The following is a 16,397-nucleotide window of genomic DNA, read 5'->3' on the forward strand; positions in this document are numbered from 1 at the left end:
AGGGTGAGGTAACACCCATTTTAAGTACCGATTCTAAAGATAAGTGTCACTTACATAAACCATATGAACATGAACATCATTCACTTAAAACATTTTCATACATTCAACATACATGACAGGAATAAGATCATTTGGAAGCTTAAGAAACAATGTCAAATGATAATTAACTCATCAATCTAGACAAAGTAGGTAGAGCAATACACATGATATCAACAGTGTTCATGACTGAGCCTCGAATGGAAAATATGATCCGAAAATACAAAAACATGAAAATGAATTCCATTATATATTTCAATAAAAAATAAATGTAACATATTATGATTTTATGAAAGAATTTAGTATTAAAAAAAAATTAAAAACGTCAAAAATATATTTAGTGTGTACAAAATTCAAAAAAAGAATCACGCTAATTCAAATTGAGTTTAAAATTTAATTTAAAAAAAAAATGAAATAAGATCATGTCCAAACAAATTTAAATAAACTCAAGTTGGTCAAGACTAGTCACTCAAATGGCTCAAATTTTGTTGCTCTGAGTTCAATTACTCAACTAGGGTAAAATGATATTAAGCTCAGTAGAATAAACTTTTTTTTATTTTATATGGATCATTTAAAAATTTCATATCAATTACATAAAATATCAATATCAACCATGTAAAATGTTAAAAAAGTGTCACTCATCACGATACTCCACTTAAGCGACCAAACTCGAGTGATTAGATTCGAGAAACTTGAAATTTAGCAATTTTAAGAGAAATCAGAATTTCCAATGCAGGTATTAGAAAGTGAACTTTCTTTTTTTTTTTCCTCTTAAATATGCAGCATTTCTAGAAGAAGGAAGAGAAAAGAGAAAAATTAAGGGAAAAATAAAGTAAAATGAAGTGAATTGAAGAAAAAGGTATTATCGGTATAAAAAGTCGTATTTACAAAAATAATTAAAAATAAATTATTTATAATTCTACTATAAAAATAGCACGTCTCTCTTTATGATATATACAATCAAAACCATTTGTCATATCTCAGGCAATGGTTTATTGTATGTAAAAAAATTTAACCGTGCATATTTCCTCTTGTCCTCTATATATATGTGTATCATTAAAAGAAGTTCCCAGTATACACTTAACGAGCAATAACAAGATGTTGCAATTTTATATCATCTATGTCATTCTTTTCATCTCCTCAGCATGCTTCCTAATCAAATGGTTCTTCTCGTCTTCAAGTTCCCACAAAATTCTACCACCATCACCACCAAAGCTCCCAATATTCGGAAACATTCACCAACTAGGTATGCATCCTCATCTCTCCCTCCACTCACTAGCTCAACGCCATGGCCCTCTTATGCTCCTCCATTTTGGAAGAGTGCCAGTACTCATTATCTCCTGCGCAAACGCAGCTCGTAAGATCACGAAAACCTACGATCTTATATTCTCTAACAGACCCAAATCCATGATAAAATATAAGCTTTTTTATGATGGTAAGGATGTAGCATTTGCTCCTTACGGTGAGTACTGGAGAAAGATAAGAAGCCTTTGCGTGCTCCAACTTTTAAGTAATTTCAGGGTTCAGTCTTTTAAAACTGTAAGAGAAGAAGAAATATCTCTATTTATGAAGAAGATTGAAAGTTATGCATCGTTAACAATACCAGTGAATTTAAGTGAAATGTTTTCTTTGTTTACAAATGATGTTGTATGTCGGGCGGCTTTTGGGAGGAAGTATAGCGAAGGTGAAGGTGGGAGAAAGTTCAAGGAGTTGTTTGGGGAGCTTGGGCAATTACTGGGCGGTTTCTATATAGGGGACTTCATTCCATGGCTTAGATGGGTAAATTATTTCAGTGGTATAGATGCAAAAGCGAATAAAGTTGCCAAAGAGTTTGATGAGTTTCTAGATAAAGTTGTTGAAGAGCACTTACATGGTCAGGAAAGAGAGATTAAAAACCATGGAAGTCAAGAAGGGAAGGATTTTGTGGATGTTTTGCTTGAGGTTCAAAAGGATAACAAGGATGATTTTTCCTTTGATATAGTTACCATCAAAGCTCTCATCCTGGTATTTACCTCTCTCCATACGATTTTTACATGTAAATGCATTAATATAATTTTTTGGGTACTTCTAATTTTTCTTTTTGTTGTTAATTGGTCAGGATGTATTTGCTGGCGGAACTGATACCACATACACACTCATGGAATGGGCAATGGCGGAGCTCTTGAGGCACCCGAGAGTCATGAAGGAATTGCAGAATGAAGTGAGGCGAATCGCCAATGGCAAACAAAATGTAAAAGAAGAAGATTTAGATAAAATGCATTACTTGAAAGCTGTACTCAAAGAGACCCTTCGACTGCACCCACCTCTTCCATTATCAGTACCACGAGAATCAACCCAGGATGTAAAAATTATGGGCTACAACATATCGGCTGGAACAACAGTAATCACAAATGTTTGGGCAATTGGAAGAGATCCCACATCATGGGATAAACCTCATGATTTCAGTCCTGAGAGGTTCTTAAACAATTCTATAGACTTTAAAGGTCATGATTTCCAATTGATACCATTCGGAGCTGGCAGGAGGGGTTGCCCTGGAACACTATTTGCCATGGCTACTAATGAGATCGTGTTAGCAAATCTGGTTCACAGGTTTGATTGGTCATTACCCGTTGGAACAAAACCAGAAGACTTGGACATGACAGAATGCACTGGTATTACCGCCCACAGAATGATTCCTCTTCGTGTTGTTGCAACTCCAACTTTCCAGTAGCTAGTTCAAGATTCCGTCTAGAAAATAAAACCTTTACATCAAGTGAGCGTGTGTTTTCAGGCCTGTTATCAAGGTATTTATGTTATTAAATTTTTGTTTCTTTTTACAGAGCAAGATTGTGGATTGTTATATAATTGCAGAATGTTAGGGGCACGGACATTTTCATATTTAAATTGATATCCTTAAACTACATATATAGTTGATAAATTTTTGTAAGACTGTAAAACTATTGTCATTTATAGTCGAAGCTCGTTGCAGCATAGGCTAAGTAGTATGTGGGATAAGAAAATTGACAGTAAGACATCTAAGAAACATAACCCAGTTTATATTAGTTAGGTGGTGTATGGTCCGGTTTGATGCAGTTTGACAGATTTTTTAAACTAAACTGAAAAAAACGGTTTGAAAATTTTTTAAACCAAACCAAACCAAGCTGAAAAAATATGGTTTGGTCATATTTGGATTATGGTTTGAATCATAATTATCAGTATCCTAAAACACACGATACAATACAACACAGATGAAAATTAATACGTATCATAAGGTATATCGAATTAATACAATACAATAAACGTATCACACAATACAAGACGTATCATATAATACGATATATATTACTGATACGAATTGATATACTTTTTGAGAGAAAATGATAGTGCATTAGGGGTGTGTGTGAAAAATTTTAAAATGTTAACCGTGTTTGTGATATTTTTCAAAATGATGACATTTCAATTATATTTTATTAGTATTTTATTATTTTAATTTTTAAAAGACATATTATATAATATAATACATGATATAGTAAATTAGTTTTTTATATACAATACGATACACAATTCAACTGTCATAATTTAAATCTTTTAAAATCATTTATTTCTAAATATATATCATTTAATAAAATTAACTAAATTATAGTTCTAAAACAAAATATATATGATTAAAATAAATATAAAATATATATAATACATCTGTAAAGTTAATGACAAAATAAATATGAAAAAACAACTTATAAACCTAATTACTTATTAAAATTTTTTGTCAAACATAGTTATATTTTTGTATTTTTAAAAAATATAGTTTATGATTTAATTCGGTTTGAAAATTATCTAAATCGCAATATCAAAATTTAAAAAAAAAAAATTTAACTCAAACTAAACTATTTTAAAAACTAAATTAAATTAAATCATAATTTTTAAATGATTTGATTTTATTTTATAATTTAAATCAAATTATAAGTGCGCCTAATATTAACTTAAGCGGTTGACAAATGAAATTTAAGCGAAAAAATCGGTAGAAAGATAAGCCAGGGTCGATTGCCAAACAAAGTAGTGGACCAAAAATTTGTGGGCATCCAAACCGGGTAAAGTCTAGCCACTTGAGCATAAAAATCTTATCTCTACAATTTGCCACCACAACTTCAACGTAAATCAGCAAAAATATGAGAGCAACACAACAATACAGTAATATTTATTATTAGATGGTGACGGTGCAACAACACAACAATCCTTAATCACCACCCTCCCAACATAATTATACTATAATTCTGTCCATACAATACTTGTTAATTTCATATGGTAATAAATAAATAAATAAATAAATAAATATATATATATATATATATATATATATATATATATATATATATATATTATTGATGTAAACTAATAAATTATTTTAAACAAATAATAAGGTGAAAGAGGTGTATTTAAGTAATTTTAAAATTGTATTTATAATATTTTTTAATATAATGATATAATAAATAAATTTTTTATTAATTTATTAATATTATTTTTTAAAAACTACATTATCTTACGATTTTATATAATATAATACATTATATATAATATAAAAAAAAATAGATTTTCTTAAATACGGTATAATTCTCAATTCTACTATCATGGTCCCTATTGTCTGGTTTCCACCCAAGAGAAAAGTCTACATTTTTTTAAATTTTATAATTATATTTAAAATTTATTTTCTATATATTATGAAAAATATCTCTAACTAAGATAGTCGCTGTTTAAACTTGGATTTATGTGAAAAATTCCGAACTCTTATGATTGGTTGATGAGGGCAAATTTGTCAACAAAAATTTCTACCATGAACAAAACCTAAAAAGAATAGTGAATAACATTTTCCACCCAATGTTTGGCCTTAAATCATTTTCCATCCCTTGTTGGCATAAAAAACTTTTTCTTACCTAAAATTAAATTTTATTAATGAAACAACAGTACTAGAAAATAAAATTATTATTTTCCCCTTATTATTTTATTTTTTAGAATTATCATATAATACTGAATTAACAAAAAATTAAAAATAAAATTTTAAATATCCAAATTACATAAGAAATCTCTTATTTTCCTTCTTTTTTTTTTTTTACCTATACCCACTGTTTAAAAAATATTAGAGGTGTTTTTTGAAAATATTGAATTATTGAAATTTTGGAAAAGATTCAAGAGCCTTTTGAAAATTATTAAAATATTATTGTCTCTCTAATAGTTTTAAAAATAATAATTACACCATAATGAATTGACAAATACAACAAATAATTAGTGTGGATGTTATATTATAACTGTTGGAGACATATATTAGTTTCAAAATATACGAGAGTCTAAAAAGATTTTATAGATTAATTTATGAGTTTTTAAATATTTTTAATAATTAAATTATTGTATTTAAAATATTTAAATCAGATAAAAGAATTTTTTTTTTAAATTAATTTATGATAAAATTACTATTTTATCTTTATACCATTATTGTTTTTAATATATCTGCTTTTGGAGAAGTATTTTTTTTTTAACATAATTGATTTTGAATTGAAAAATATTATTCATATAAGTTAGGATAGAAAAAAATTTCTTAAAAGAACCAAACCAAACACTATTAGTTAAAATGAACTTGCAGTAAAGGTTTTTTTATCATCAGTTATTTGAACTAATTTCTTACTAATTCAGTTTCAAAATAATTAAATCTCAAATTCACCCGCAAAATTAATATATCATCATGATTTAAGGGTTTGTTTTTTTCCTAACTACGTACCCATCAATTAAATTCAAATGAAAAACAATGCTTTATGTGCGCTAAGTTCCTTGTTTTGGCTGGGCTGGTAATGGCCTGATTGGTGCCAATAAAATTCCAAAGGCCAAAAAGTTGAAAATATTATTGTCTGTCAGAAATCGCGATGGCGATCTCTTGTCCTTACACAAAGAAAATGAATGGCCATGTGGCTCCCATTTCGATTTTTCCGCGGAAATGAGATAAGAAATTCGGCTCTCCAAGGACATCCTCGTGGAAAATTTAAGACTCATGATTTAACGCAGAGATAAGTATCCGAGTGGGGTTGGAAAAAGTTAAATAAACATAAAAATAGTCAAGCTCGCCAAAAATAATAGAGAGAAAATCAGAAGCAAACAGAAAGATATTTTTTTTAACCAATCAAGAGAACATGTGAACAATTGAGAAACACTGAAGGGAGCTCTCTTCAAATATATAAATTAGTGTTGAACTTCCCTTGTTTCAGAGAAAACTCCAATGGCTTTCCTTCAATGGCTTCAGGAAGGCTTCAAACCCTCCATGCTATTTGCATCCATTTTTCTAGTGCTACTGCTTAATTTCTTCTTAAAGGGGAAGTTAAGAAAAAGGAAGCTGAATCTTCCCCCAAGCCCTCCAAAGCTTCCTGTTATTGGAAACCTTCACCAGCTTGGTACCATGCCTCACGAATCTCTCCGTTGCCTGGCTGAGAAGTTTGGTCCAATCATCTACTTACAACTTGGCCAGGTCCCAACAGTGGTAGTTTCATCGGCTAAAATGGCGAAGGAAGTGATGAAAACTCATGATCTTGCACTTTCAAGCCGTCCTCAGATTTTTTCAGCTAAACACCTATTTTATGACTGCACCGATATTGTCTTCTCCCCATATGGTTCTTACTGGAGACATATACGAAAAATTTGTATACTTGAGCTACTGAGTGCTAAACGAGTTCAGTCCTTCAGCTTTGTCAGAGAAGAAGAAGTTGCTCGTCTGGTTCACCGAGTAGCAGAGAATTATCCCAACAAGACTGATCTAACCAAGATACTTGGATTGTATTCGAATGACGTTCTTTGCCGGGTTGCATTTGGGAAGGATTTCTCTGGAGCAGGGGACTATGATCGATATGGGTTCCAAAAGATGCTTGAGGAGTATCAAGAATTACTTGGGGGATTCAGTATTGGCGATTTCTTCCCTTCCATGGAGTTTATTCACAGCTTAACGGGCATGAAACTAAGACTCCAGAACACCTTCCAACGCTTCGATAAGTTTTTTGATAAGGTGATAAATGAGCATCTCAATCCTGATAGAGAAAAGAACAAGCCGGACCTTGTGGATGTTTTACTTGACATACAGAAGAATGGATCTAACGAAATGCCTCTCACCATGGATAATGTTAAAGCCATCATCTTGGTCAGTAAAGACATCTGTACTTTCTGCTTCTTTGCTTTATAGTATAATATCCCAAAACTGATGAATGATAGATTGCAGGATATGTTTGCTGCAGGAACTGATACAAGCTTCATAACCCTTGATTGGGGAATTACAGAGCTTATCATGAATCCCAAAGTCATGGAGAAAGCTCAAGCCGAAGTTCGAAGCATTCTTGGAGAGAGAAGAGTAGTATTGGAAAGTGATCTTCCTCAGATGCACTACTTGAAAGCTGTCATCAAAGAGATATTCCGATTGCACCCTCCTGCTCCAGTCCTAGTGCCAAGGGAATCCATGGAAGAAATTACAATTGAAGGGTATAATATTCCAGCAAAAACACGATTTTTCGTAAATGCCTGGGCTATAGGGAGGGACCCAGAATCCTGGGATGATCCTGAAAAGTTTGAACCAGAAAGATTTATGGACAGCACTATTGACTTCAAGGGAATGGATTTCGAGCTGATACCTTTTGGGGCTGGTAGAAGAAGCTGCCCAGCTATTACATTCGGAGCAGCAACTGTTGAGCTTGCTCTAGCACAGCTTCTCCACAGCTTTGATTGGGAGCTTCCCCCTGGTGTTGATGCTAAAGATTTAGATTTGACTGAAGTTTTTGGCATCACAATGCACAGGATAGCCCATTTAGAAGTCGTTGCCAAGCCACACTTTCCCTAATGAAATACATCAATCATCAGGAATAAGAAACATGTCGAGTATAAGCCTAAACAGAATCAATCATTTGCTTTTGCTTTATCTTGTGTGAAATGCAGAAAAGAAGAAACGGATGAGGCCGCAATTTGTGCGCCAGAAGATTGTATGAACAATGAATTGAATCCACAATCCACACTTGGTATACTGGTATCCTGCAAATTACTTGTATTCAGAGCTTGCTTGTCGGGATTATTGAAAGTTAGCTCCTAGCTCTCTCAGAAAAGGGCAAAAAATTAAAAGAGAAAAAAAACCAAAAAAAAAGCTTGACTACCACTACCCAAAATAGAACCCAACTCTATTACCATGTCCACAAAAAACATAGAAAAGGCACAGGCAACATATAAATATAAATCAAAAGAGAACAGTAAAAAATATCGCTCCCTGCTTCGCTGGTTGCTCGTTTTTCACACAATAATCAGCACTATCAAAATTTTAGTAGTTGCAATGATAATAAATTTATCTTGCATCGCATTTAATCTCATTTTCCTACATACATTTTCCATTTAACAATGAAGCAAGCCCCTGCAGCCTCATTATGTCTCCAACTAAGAGAAATATTCCCAATGAGACTCTGAAATTTGAGAGGAAAATAAAATATAATTGATTCACGGTTGATTTTCGATTATGTTTCTACTGAAAAGAGGTTTGACTTGTGGTCAACGATGAGCGCAAAAACCAGTTTGAGCTTAGGGTTTAGAAGAAGCCGCCCAATCCATCTAGTAGCAGGTTTAACAAATCCTACATAAAAGAAAAACTGTGAATTAATAGACAATAATTGACGAAGGAATACTACTGGCTTGAACAATTGGACCAATTCACTGTTGTTCAGTCGCGCAAGGTCTGCTCAGCTGAGTTGCAGTTAATAGCCATATGCCCTATAAAGTCTAGTAAAAAGTAAAAAGCTATGCAGGGCATATAAATTTAACAGAGATACATTTAAGGCTACAAAATTCACAGTAACATACACAGAGAGAGAAAAGAAAGGAAATTTTCTTTACAAGCCAGCACTATGTGACAGGTTATGGCCACGGCAATCACCGAAAAACTAACTCATAGCATTAAAACAATTGGTTTTGAATTTTCAACTGGCAGGTTTTGTCACCGCTTTGAGAACTTCTCTAACTTACAAAACTGGGATCCTCATCAATTCTCTGGATTCTATGCAGTGAACCAGAACTAAGGTAGTGTCGTCCCTCAAATGTTGTAATCAACTACCTTCAAGCCTAGCCAATGAATATTAGTGAGATCTTATGTCTTGGATATAACGACCTACTTGTTGAGCACCAATAAATAAGGCATCAACAACGACAAAGATTCCAACCTGTATCAGAAACAGCATATGATGTCACTAGGGGTAGAAATTGAACTTAAGGATGAAAAGTTGGCCACCTAACTGAGATTGAAAGATTATAATTACCAGACGGGCAGAGAACAGTAATCGGTAACCCCAACCTTCCCTGGCGGCTTGAACTCTTTGTTGATCTGTCCAACTGGATGTAACAGAAAAAGAAAAAAAAAAGTGCAGTGTCATCAAAATCAAAATAACAGGTCAACAAGTTTTCAACACCCTGAAGCCAGCTATTTTATTATCCAAGACCACAATGCACTATACAATTACAATGAGATTTAATGCAGACAATAAACATAAATTCCAAGCATAACATGCCGTGAGCTACAGATCTCCTAAGAGAAGATGGTGGGAAAAAGCACAATAACCATTAACAAAGTCATAGACCTTAAGTAAATTCGATGACATCATGTGCAATACTTTTCTTGGGCAGACAATCCCAAGCAATTTACAAGACATAACTCATTCAACATGTTCTGATGATTATGACATATTGAGCTGACATCCACTTATTCCATGCATCTCCATGAAATAGAGAAAATAGCAATGCAATGCATGGATATTTTCTTCCTGTCCATTTTGCACAAAAAAAGTGCAAAAATTGTATGCTTAGTCCCACTACAATGTACTGAATGTTAGCTAAGTACTATATATTATAAATTCTAGAATCATCTTTTCATAGCCATTAGATAAATGAACGAAGAAGAGTGAGTGTTACAAACAGTATAGAAAACATATTAGAGTTTTAACTTGTGTTAAGCCTCTCAAATTGAGTGTGATTGAGAGATCGCTTTCTCTTTTTTTCCCCCCTTTCTCTCTCTGTGTTTGTCCATTGCATGAACTCTCATGTATGTTTGTTCAAACAAATGAGACATGAGGATATGAAATGCATCAAAAGACAAAGGCCAATAAAGAGATCTACCCAAGGAACTCAGAAACCCCTCCAATTCCAGCAAACTTCAAAGGTTGAGGACCTTCTCTGGTAAGTTCCTAATCCAAAAAAGTTTGGACACACTAAATTAATTGAGATTTTAGTTTAAATGGAAAAGGAAAAGCAAAGTAGAAAGGAATATGCGAAGCCTAATTATAAAAGGAACTTCAGAATTTCACAATGGAAACATATTTACCTCTTCTTCAGCAGTCTCAAGACCCCCTTGAACCCAGAAAAGGTTTCTGTATCCAGCATCGTATAGAAGCTCACAAGCAGCTAGAGATCTGTCAGAATTATGGTTAGTGAAGGAAATACAACTTATTGTGAGGCACAGATGAAACTCAATTTATCTATATGTAAGGAAGTTCCAATCTGCCTTTCTGTCAATAAAAAGCACTAAATCACTCATGATTTGAGGTCGGACTAATGACATAAATTCAGGATATAACTAATGGACAAAATAAGAATTTTATGATTTTAAATAGTGATCAAAGGTTCTAAGGGAAATTCAAGAATCTAAATTCTAAGTTGTAAAAACAAAAGAGTTGCTTCCATCCAGAGCCTCTAACTTTTTCTCTACTCTCTCTCCTCTCCAAACCATTCTCCACTGTTCTGTATATGTCATGAGGTGAATGAAATGAAGTACATGCATACATACATACATACATACATACATATAGATCTAAGAAGACCGACATGAATAAACTCACTTCCACACCAGCAAACTCAATTAACTAAAAAATAAATTGAAATTAGCTTTTGCATTAACTAGAAAGTATTTTAACTGTTCTAATTTACTTCCCTATGGATGATGTTGGAACAAATATTGACATTTATACTAACATGCAGATGAATCATGAACAAGTCCCTTGATACTCAGCCATCAAAGTGAAAATCAATTGAAAACAGGTTCACCTCAATCCTTTCTGGCATGCAACAATAACATCTGTATCTTTGGGGAGTTTCTCCTCAACTTTTGATAAGAACTGCCTGGAATGAAGGAGATAATAACCATGGAATTAATTGTAACTGCAGAAATACAGGCAGAAACCCACAAAATTTCAAATTTTAAAAGCATCCTAAAACATACTTGTTATAAGATAATGTAGGCGCACCACTCCACCAGCCACCTATGAACATAAATCAGTTTTGAGAGCAAAATCCACAAAATATCATAGAGAATTTATTAAGATTGCTAGAAGAAACCAAATAATCACTTTTCCTCCAGGAATTTATTTAATCACTGTGTGTTTCAAGTCAAACTAATTACCTTAGTTCCAATCTTATCTTCCGAATGTCAAATAAAAGAATAAACAATTTTACTGAGTAATAATTTCTTAAACAACCAAATAATCATAGTGATAAAGGACGTAAGAGATACAAAACTAACATGGAAGACAAATAAGTTATGAAATACTAGATGGCAAGAATGTAGTGATACCCATGGCAAAAGTTGTGATCTTTTTGGAAAGTGTTCCAGCATCAAATCCATTATCAACATCGAAGATTGGAATCCAGGTTGAGCCTTTAACCCAAGCCTTCAAAACGGGTTAAAAAATTAAAATTCAATGACCAAAAGAGAAATATGTAACAGTATGCAAAAAAGGGCTAGCATTCGACCAACCAATAAAATTTTAAAAATCAACGTATTTAAGGTATGTGGGAAATATGATGAGATTACAGTTCTATCATGAAAATCACTATGGTTACAAAAAATACTATATAAAATTGTAGAATACGAAGTATTTTTATTATATAATTAAGAACTTCTATAACTTCTATGTTGGTGAGATTTCAATTTAGACGGAAAAGAATAAAACATTCACCTTTTCACGCTCACAAGAGGGACGAACATCAAGTAAGGTTTTGTTAGAGAGTTGAATAGCATAGCCAGCTTCCCTAGGTGTAAGTACCTTTACTTTTCCTTCCCTGAGCTACATAATTGAAAAGTGAAAACAAGCATATAAAAACTTGGACCGCATTAACCACAAAACAGAAAACACAACTCCTTAACAACAACCAGGAAGGAAAATTAATGCAATGACATGAAATTTTGTGAAATACCATAGTATCCCATCTCTTCTTTGCAGCAGCCATGTCCCTCATCTGCTTCAATTCGTAGTCTTCCTCACCAGCTTGCATTCGGACACAGCCTGAATTCTAAGCAACACAAACAAAAACCCTTCATTTTTTCAGCACCCACACATGGTAAGCCAAGAAAAATATCTATGAAAAGAAATGAGAAAATAAAAAAGTTAAAAAAATAAAACTCATTAATCAGAACTGAAAAATGGAAGATAATACATACAGGATGGTGAGTACTAACAGATGGTGTAAGTTTGAGAGAAGATGGCTTCACGGATTTAAAATGACGAGCTTTCCCCAATAATTTTGTGCTTTGTTCTTTGTGAAAACTCAAAGGCAACACAGTAAGAGCATTGAGATAGGGAAGTGCTAGATTTTCCATTGCGAAGAGTTTGTTAACACTCAGAACCGTACTGGGTTTGCTACCTTGCTTATCCTGTCTGTGCTACTGCAACTTTTACTTGTCCATTTTGCCCTTATAAAATTAAAGGATACATTAGTAAATTCAACTCTTAAAGCTTAAAATTTGAGAGTAATGCTTACCTTCTTCTCATGATTTATCTTAATAAATTTATCTCTAAATTTACCTTATTTATTTTTTAAATCTCAATCAAACTTTTCCTAAACCTAATTTTAATTAATATTTATCTAATACAAATGTATTTCAACTGTTCTTCCTTCCCACATTTGAAAGGTTTCAAAATGTTACTAAATTTATTAAAAAAAACATTTTCCCATGTCAAAATAAAATTTTGTTAATGGATGAAGAATCATAAATCAATCAAGTCACTATTTTATTGAATTATATTTTTGGTTTTTTCAGTAACAAGTCTATGCAACAAGAACCAATAAAAACACTCACAAGTTTTCCAAAAAAAATTAAAAAAGAAAAGAAGTTTTAGTATTTAGTGATCATAATAATCTTATGTATTGTAGACTAATTTTTTCTTATCATGGTTGAGTTAAGATTTTTGTTTATAATTTTATGTGAAGGTTAACTACATAAAGTTTAAAAAGAAATAAAATAATTGCAGATTTTACCTATCCAATCAATTTAAACAGGGTTTTGAAATTTAAAAAAAAAAAAAAAGGTTAAATTTGGAATATGATTATGTATATAAAACTAGAAATTATAATTAAAAAAGAATTTTAATTAATAGAATAAGATTTATTCTATTTAGATGGTAAATAAAACCCTTTGTTTTATATGGAAAATGATCAACTACAACCCTTGACATATTCATCCATTCCCCATGTTTGTGTGGTCTAGTCTTCTACCTTCCTTCTCCATTAACTGCAAAAGTTAGCACCATGACTTGTCAATTTTTCTTGATATTAATTTTCACTATGGTTTCTGTTATGGTTATTAATCAAGCGGGAAAGGAAGAGAGTTAAAGCAATGAGCCTCCCACCTAATCTCAAGAAGCTACCTCTTATGGGATAAGCTTAACCAAATTACTGGGCTTGCCCCATATATGGTTATATCCTCTAGCATATAATTATGGACAACTAGGCTCATTTTGTTGAAGGTTAAACTTGATTAGGGACAAATGTTTTGGGTTCTTTCTATGGGTTTTTTTAGACTAGATACTAGCTATTCCATGTAATTGCCTCGTATTATTCAGCCCAATAGGCCTTTATTTAGATTAGTCCTCATTTACTGAGTTGTTAGGTAGGTTTTATTGTGAAAGGTGATAAACGACATTAAAAGAGTGGGTTGATAGTTGGAAGTTTGACTATAGAAGGCTCCCTTGAGCACTACAATAACAAAACATAACTCTAACAGTCTTCTCTTCCAAGTTACTTCTCTCAATTTCTTCTAATTAGTCTTGAACTAAAGACTTCCCTTCCACCAAAGTGATATCAAAGCTGTAAAGATCTTGAAGATGGCAAAAGGGATGGTTTACTTTCAAGTTTTTGTACTCAACTAAAGCAACTATGATAAGTGGAGCATCAAGATGAATGTGTTGCTCAAGTCATAGGACAAAATGGGAGATTATGGAAAAGTATGTGAGAAGTTTGAAAATGAAGTTGCCTAGAGGGATACTTTGAAGGATTCAAGAAAGAGAGACAAGAAAACTCTCTTTGCAATCTATCAGGCCCTTTTATGAGGGTTTAAGAAAATTGAAAATGCAACTACCACTAGGGAAGAGTGGGAGTTGCCAACGAGAAGAGAAGGTGATGAAGGTTTGTATATAAACTTCAAGAGGAGAGTTTAAATCCCTTTATATGAAAGGATCAAAGATGATCTCCAATTATTTTTCAAGAGTTCAAGTTGTCGCTAACCAAAATTCTTCATTTTTTGCACTAAAATTTTCAGCACATAATTGTCACTATTGACTTGGAGACTATGACTATTAAGCAACTCATGGGGTTTTTGCAAGCTTACTAGAAGAAATAAAAGAAGAAGGGACTTTGGAGCAATTTCTTCAAACCAAACTCACTTTGCAAGACAAAGAAGAAGACTACAGTAACGAAGGAAGTCATCATGGAGGCTAATGGACTGTAACATTTCTGGTCCAATAACTCGGTCTACTATCAAGATATTGTCCACTTTGGACACACAGTCCATCATAGTTTTGCTTTTGGGTTTTACAACCCAAAACACGTCTTAACAGTTTAAGGAGCTCACAGGCTATTTAACCATTCAAATTCTCCAGCTTACTAGAAGAAATAAAAGAAGAAGAGGAGACTTTGGAGCAATTTCTTCAAACCAAACTCACCTTGCAAGACAAAGAAGAAGACTAGAGTAACGAAGGAAGTCATCATGGAGGCAGATGGACTGTAACATCCCTGGTCCAATAACCCGACCCACTGTCAAGATATTATCCACTTTGGACACACAGTCCATCATAGTTTTGCTTTTGGGTTTTATAACCCAAAACACGTTTTAACAGTTTAAGGAGCTCACAGACTATTTAACCAGTCAAATTCTCCCACCACTAACTGATGTGGGATATATAAATAGAGTACAGACAGACCCAGCATCTCTCCCGTACTTTGTCGATGTGGGATTTGCCTAAGGGTATCACATCACCCCCCCTTACAGGACTCATCGTCTTCGTTGAGGCTTGCCCCATTATCATTCAAGAGGACACGCGAAGTCGCTCTGATACCGTTTGTAACATCTTTGGTCTAATAACCCGACCCACTGTCAAGATATTGTCCACTTTGAACACACAGTCCATCATGATTTTACTTTTGGGCTTTACAACTCAAAACGCATCTTAACAGTTTAAGGAGCTCACAGACTATTTAACCAGTCAAATTTTCTCACCACTAACCGATATGGGATACATAGACAGAGTATAGACAGACCCAATATCTCTCTCCTGCTTTGTCGATGCAGAATTTGCCTAAAGGTATCACATAGACATTATGCCTTGAACTATAAAGTTACACAGATGTTGAGAAGACAGTCAAATATTTATGTTAAAAAATATAACAATCAATAAACTGATAATGAAAGACACCAATTCATTTCTAATGTTTACTATATCCCCAACATGAAGAATGATATTCTGAGTATGAGCCAACTCTTAGAGAAAGGTTATGATATATATTCATGCGAAAGAAAAACCTTTTTATGAAAGATCATCTAGATAATTTGATTGCTAAGGTGCTTATGACAAAAAAATAAGATGTTCTTGTTGAATATTCAAAATGATGTTGTCAAATGTCTCAGATTTCTTTTAGTGATTCATCTTGGCTATGACACTTCAGATTTGGATATCTCAACATTGTTTGCTTAAATTATAATTTAAAGAAGGGATGGCGAAAGGGCGAACCTCAACTTAATCAGGCACTCAGTTCAACCACATACATGGTGCATACTTGGGAAGCAATTTAGGAAAAAAAAATTCTGGAAAGAGAATTTGTTAAGGGAAAACCAACGGTGGAAGAAGGTGATCTTTCAGAACTGATGTATTTGAAATTAGTCGTGAAGGAATCACAGAGGGGCCATATCTAGAGAAACTGAAAAGTATTGCATTGTTAGAGGTTACACAATTCTTTCCAAAACAAGGCTTACTAATGCAAAAGCTAGCAATCTCAACAGCCCACATCAGTTTCAACCTGGAAGATTCTTGGATAGATAGTTCAATCGAATTCAAGGGACAAAACTT

The 16,397-nt window shown here is 33.1% G+C and overlaps 3 protein-coding genes across 4 annotated transcripts; 2 read left to right on the top strand and 1 right to left on the bottom strand.

Moving 5' to 3' along the window:
• The first annotated feature begins 1,102 nt into the window (after window positions 1–1,102).
• Window positions 1,103–2,919, top strand: LOC123210608 (cytochrome P450 736A117-like). The gene is made up of 2 exons (XM_044629070.1): window positions 1,103–2,040; window positions 2,135–2,919. Exons 1-2 carry the CDS (start codon window positions 1,135–1,137, stop codon window positions 2,744–2,746), a joined length of 1,518 nt encoding a protein of 505 aa, XP_044485005.1. The 5' UTR covers window positions 1,103–1,134; the 3' UTR covers window positions 2,747–2,919.
• Window positions 2,920–6,189: 3,270 nt separating this feature from the next.
• LOC123211456 (cytochrome P450 71AP13-like) lies at window positions 6,190–8,068 on the top strand. Its single transcript, XM_044630203.1, has 2 exons — window positions 6,190–7,183; window positions 7,262–8,068. Exons 1-2 carry the CDS (start codon window positions 6,275–6,277, stop codon window positions 7,871–7,873), a joined length of 1,521 nt encoding a protein of 506 aa, XP_044486138.1. The 5' UTR covers window positions 6,190–6,274; the 3' UTR covers window positions 7,874–8,068.
• A 757-nt stretch (window positions 8,069–8,825) lies between these two features.
• On the bottom strand, window positions 8,826–12,706 carry LOC123211457 (rhodanese-like domain-containing protein 11, chloroplastic). 2 transcript variants are annotated; one of them, XM_044630204.1, is made up of 10 exons: window positions 12,497–12,702; window positions 12,253–12,348; window positions 12,015–12,122; window positions 11,630–11,726; window positions 11,279–11,318; window positions 11,104–11,178; window positions 10,385–10,472; window positions 10,180–10,247; window positions 9,327–9,399; window positions 8,826–9,230 (listed from the first exon to the last, which is right to left on the bottom strand). In XM_044630204.1, exons 1-10 carry the CDS (start codon window positions 12,653–12,655, stop codon window positions 9,147–9,149), a joined length of 888 nt encoding a protein of 295 aa, XP_044486139.1. In that variant the 5' UTR covers window positions 12,656–12,702; the 3' UTR covers window positions 8,826–9,146. The 2 variants fall into 2 exon arrangements, with proteins under 2 accessions (XP_044486139.1, XP_044486140.1); XM_044630205.1 differs by lacking the exon at window positions 10,180–10,247 and having other exon boundaries at window positions 12,497–12,706.
• Window positions 12,707–16,397: the final 3,691 nt, after the last annotated feature.

This window comes from Mangifera indica, chromosome 3 (assembly GCF_011075055.1).
Source record: "Mangifera indica cultivar Alphonso chromosome 3, CATAS_Mindica_2.1, whole genome shotgun sequence".
In the NCBI taxonomy this organism is placed as follows: domain Eukaryota; kingdom Viridiplantae; phylum Streptophyta; class Magnoliopsida; order Sapindales; family Anacardiaceae; genus Mangifera; species Mangifera indica.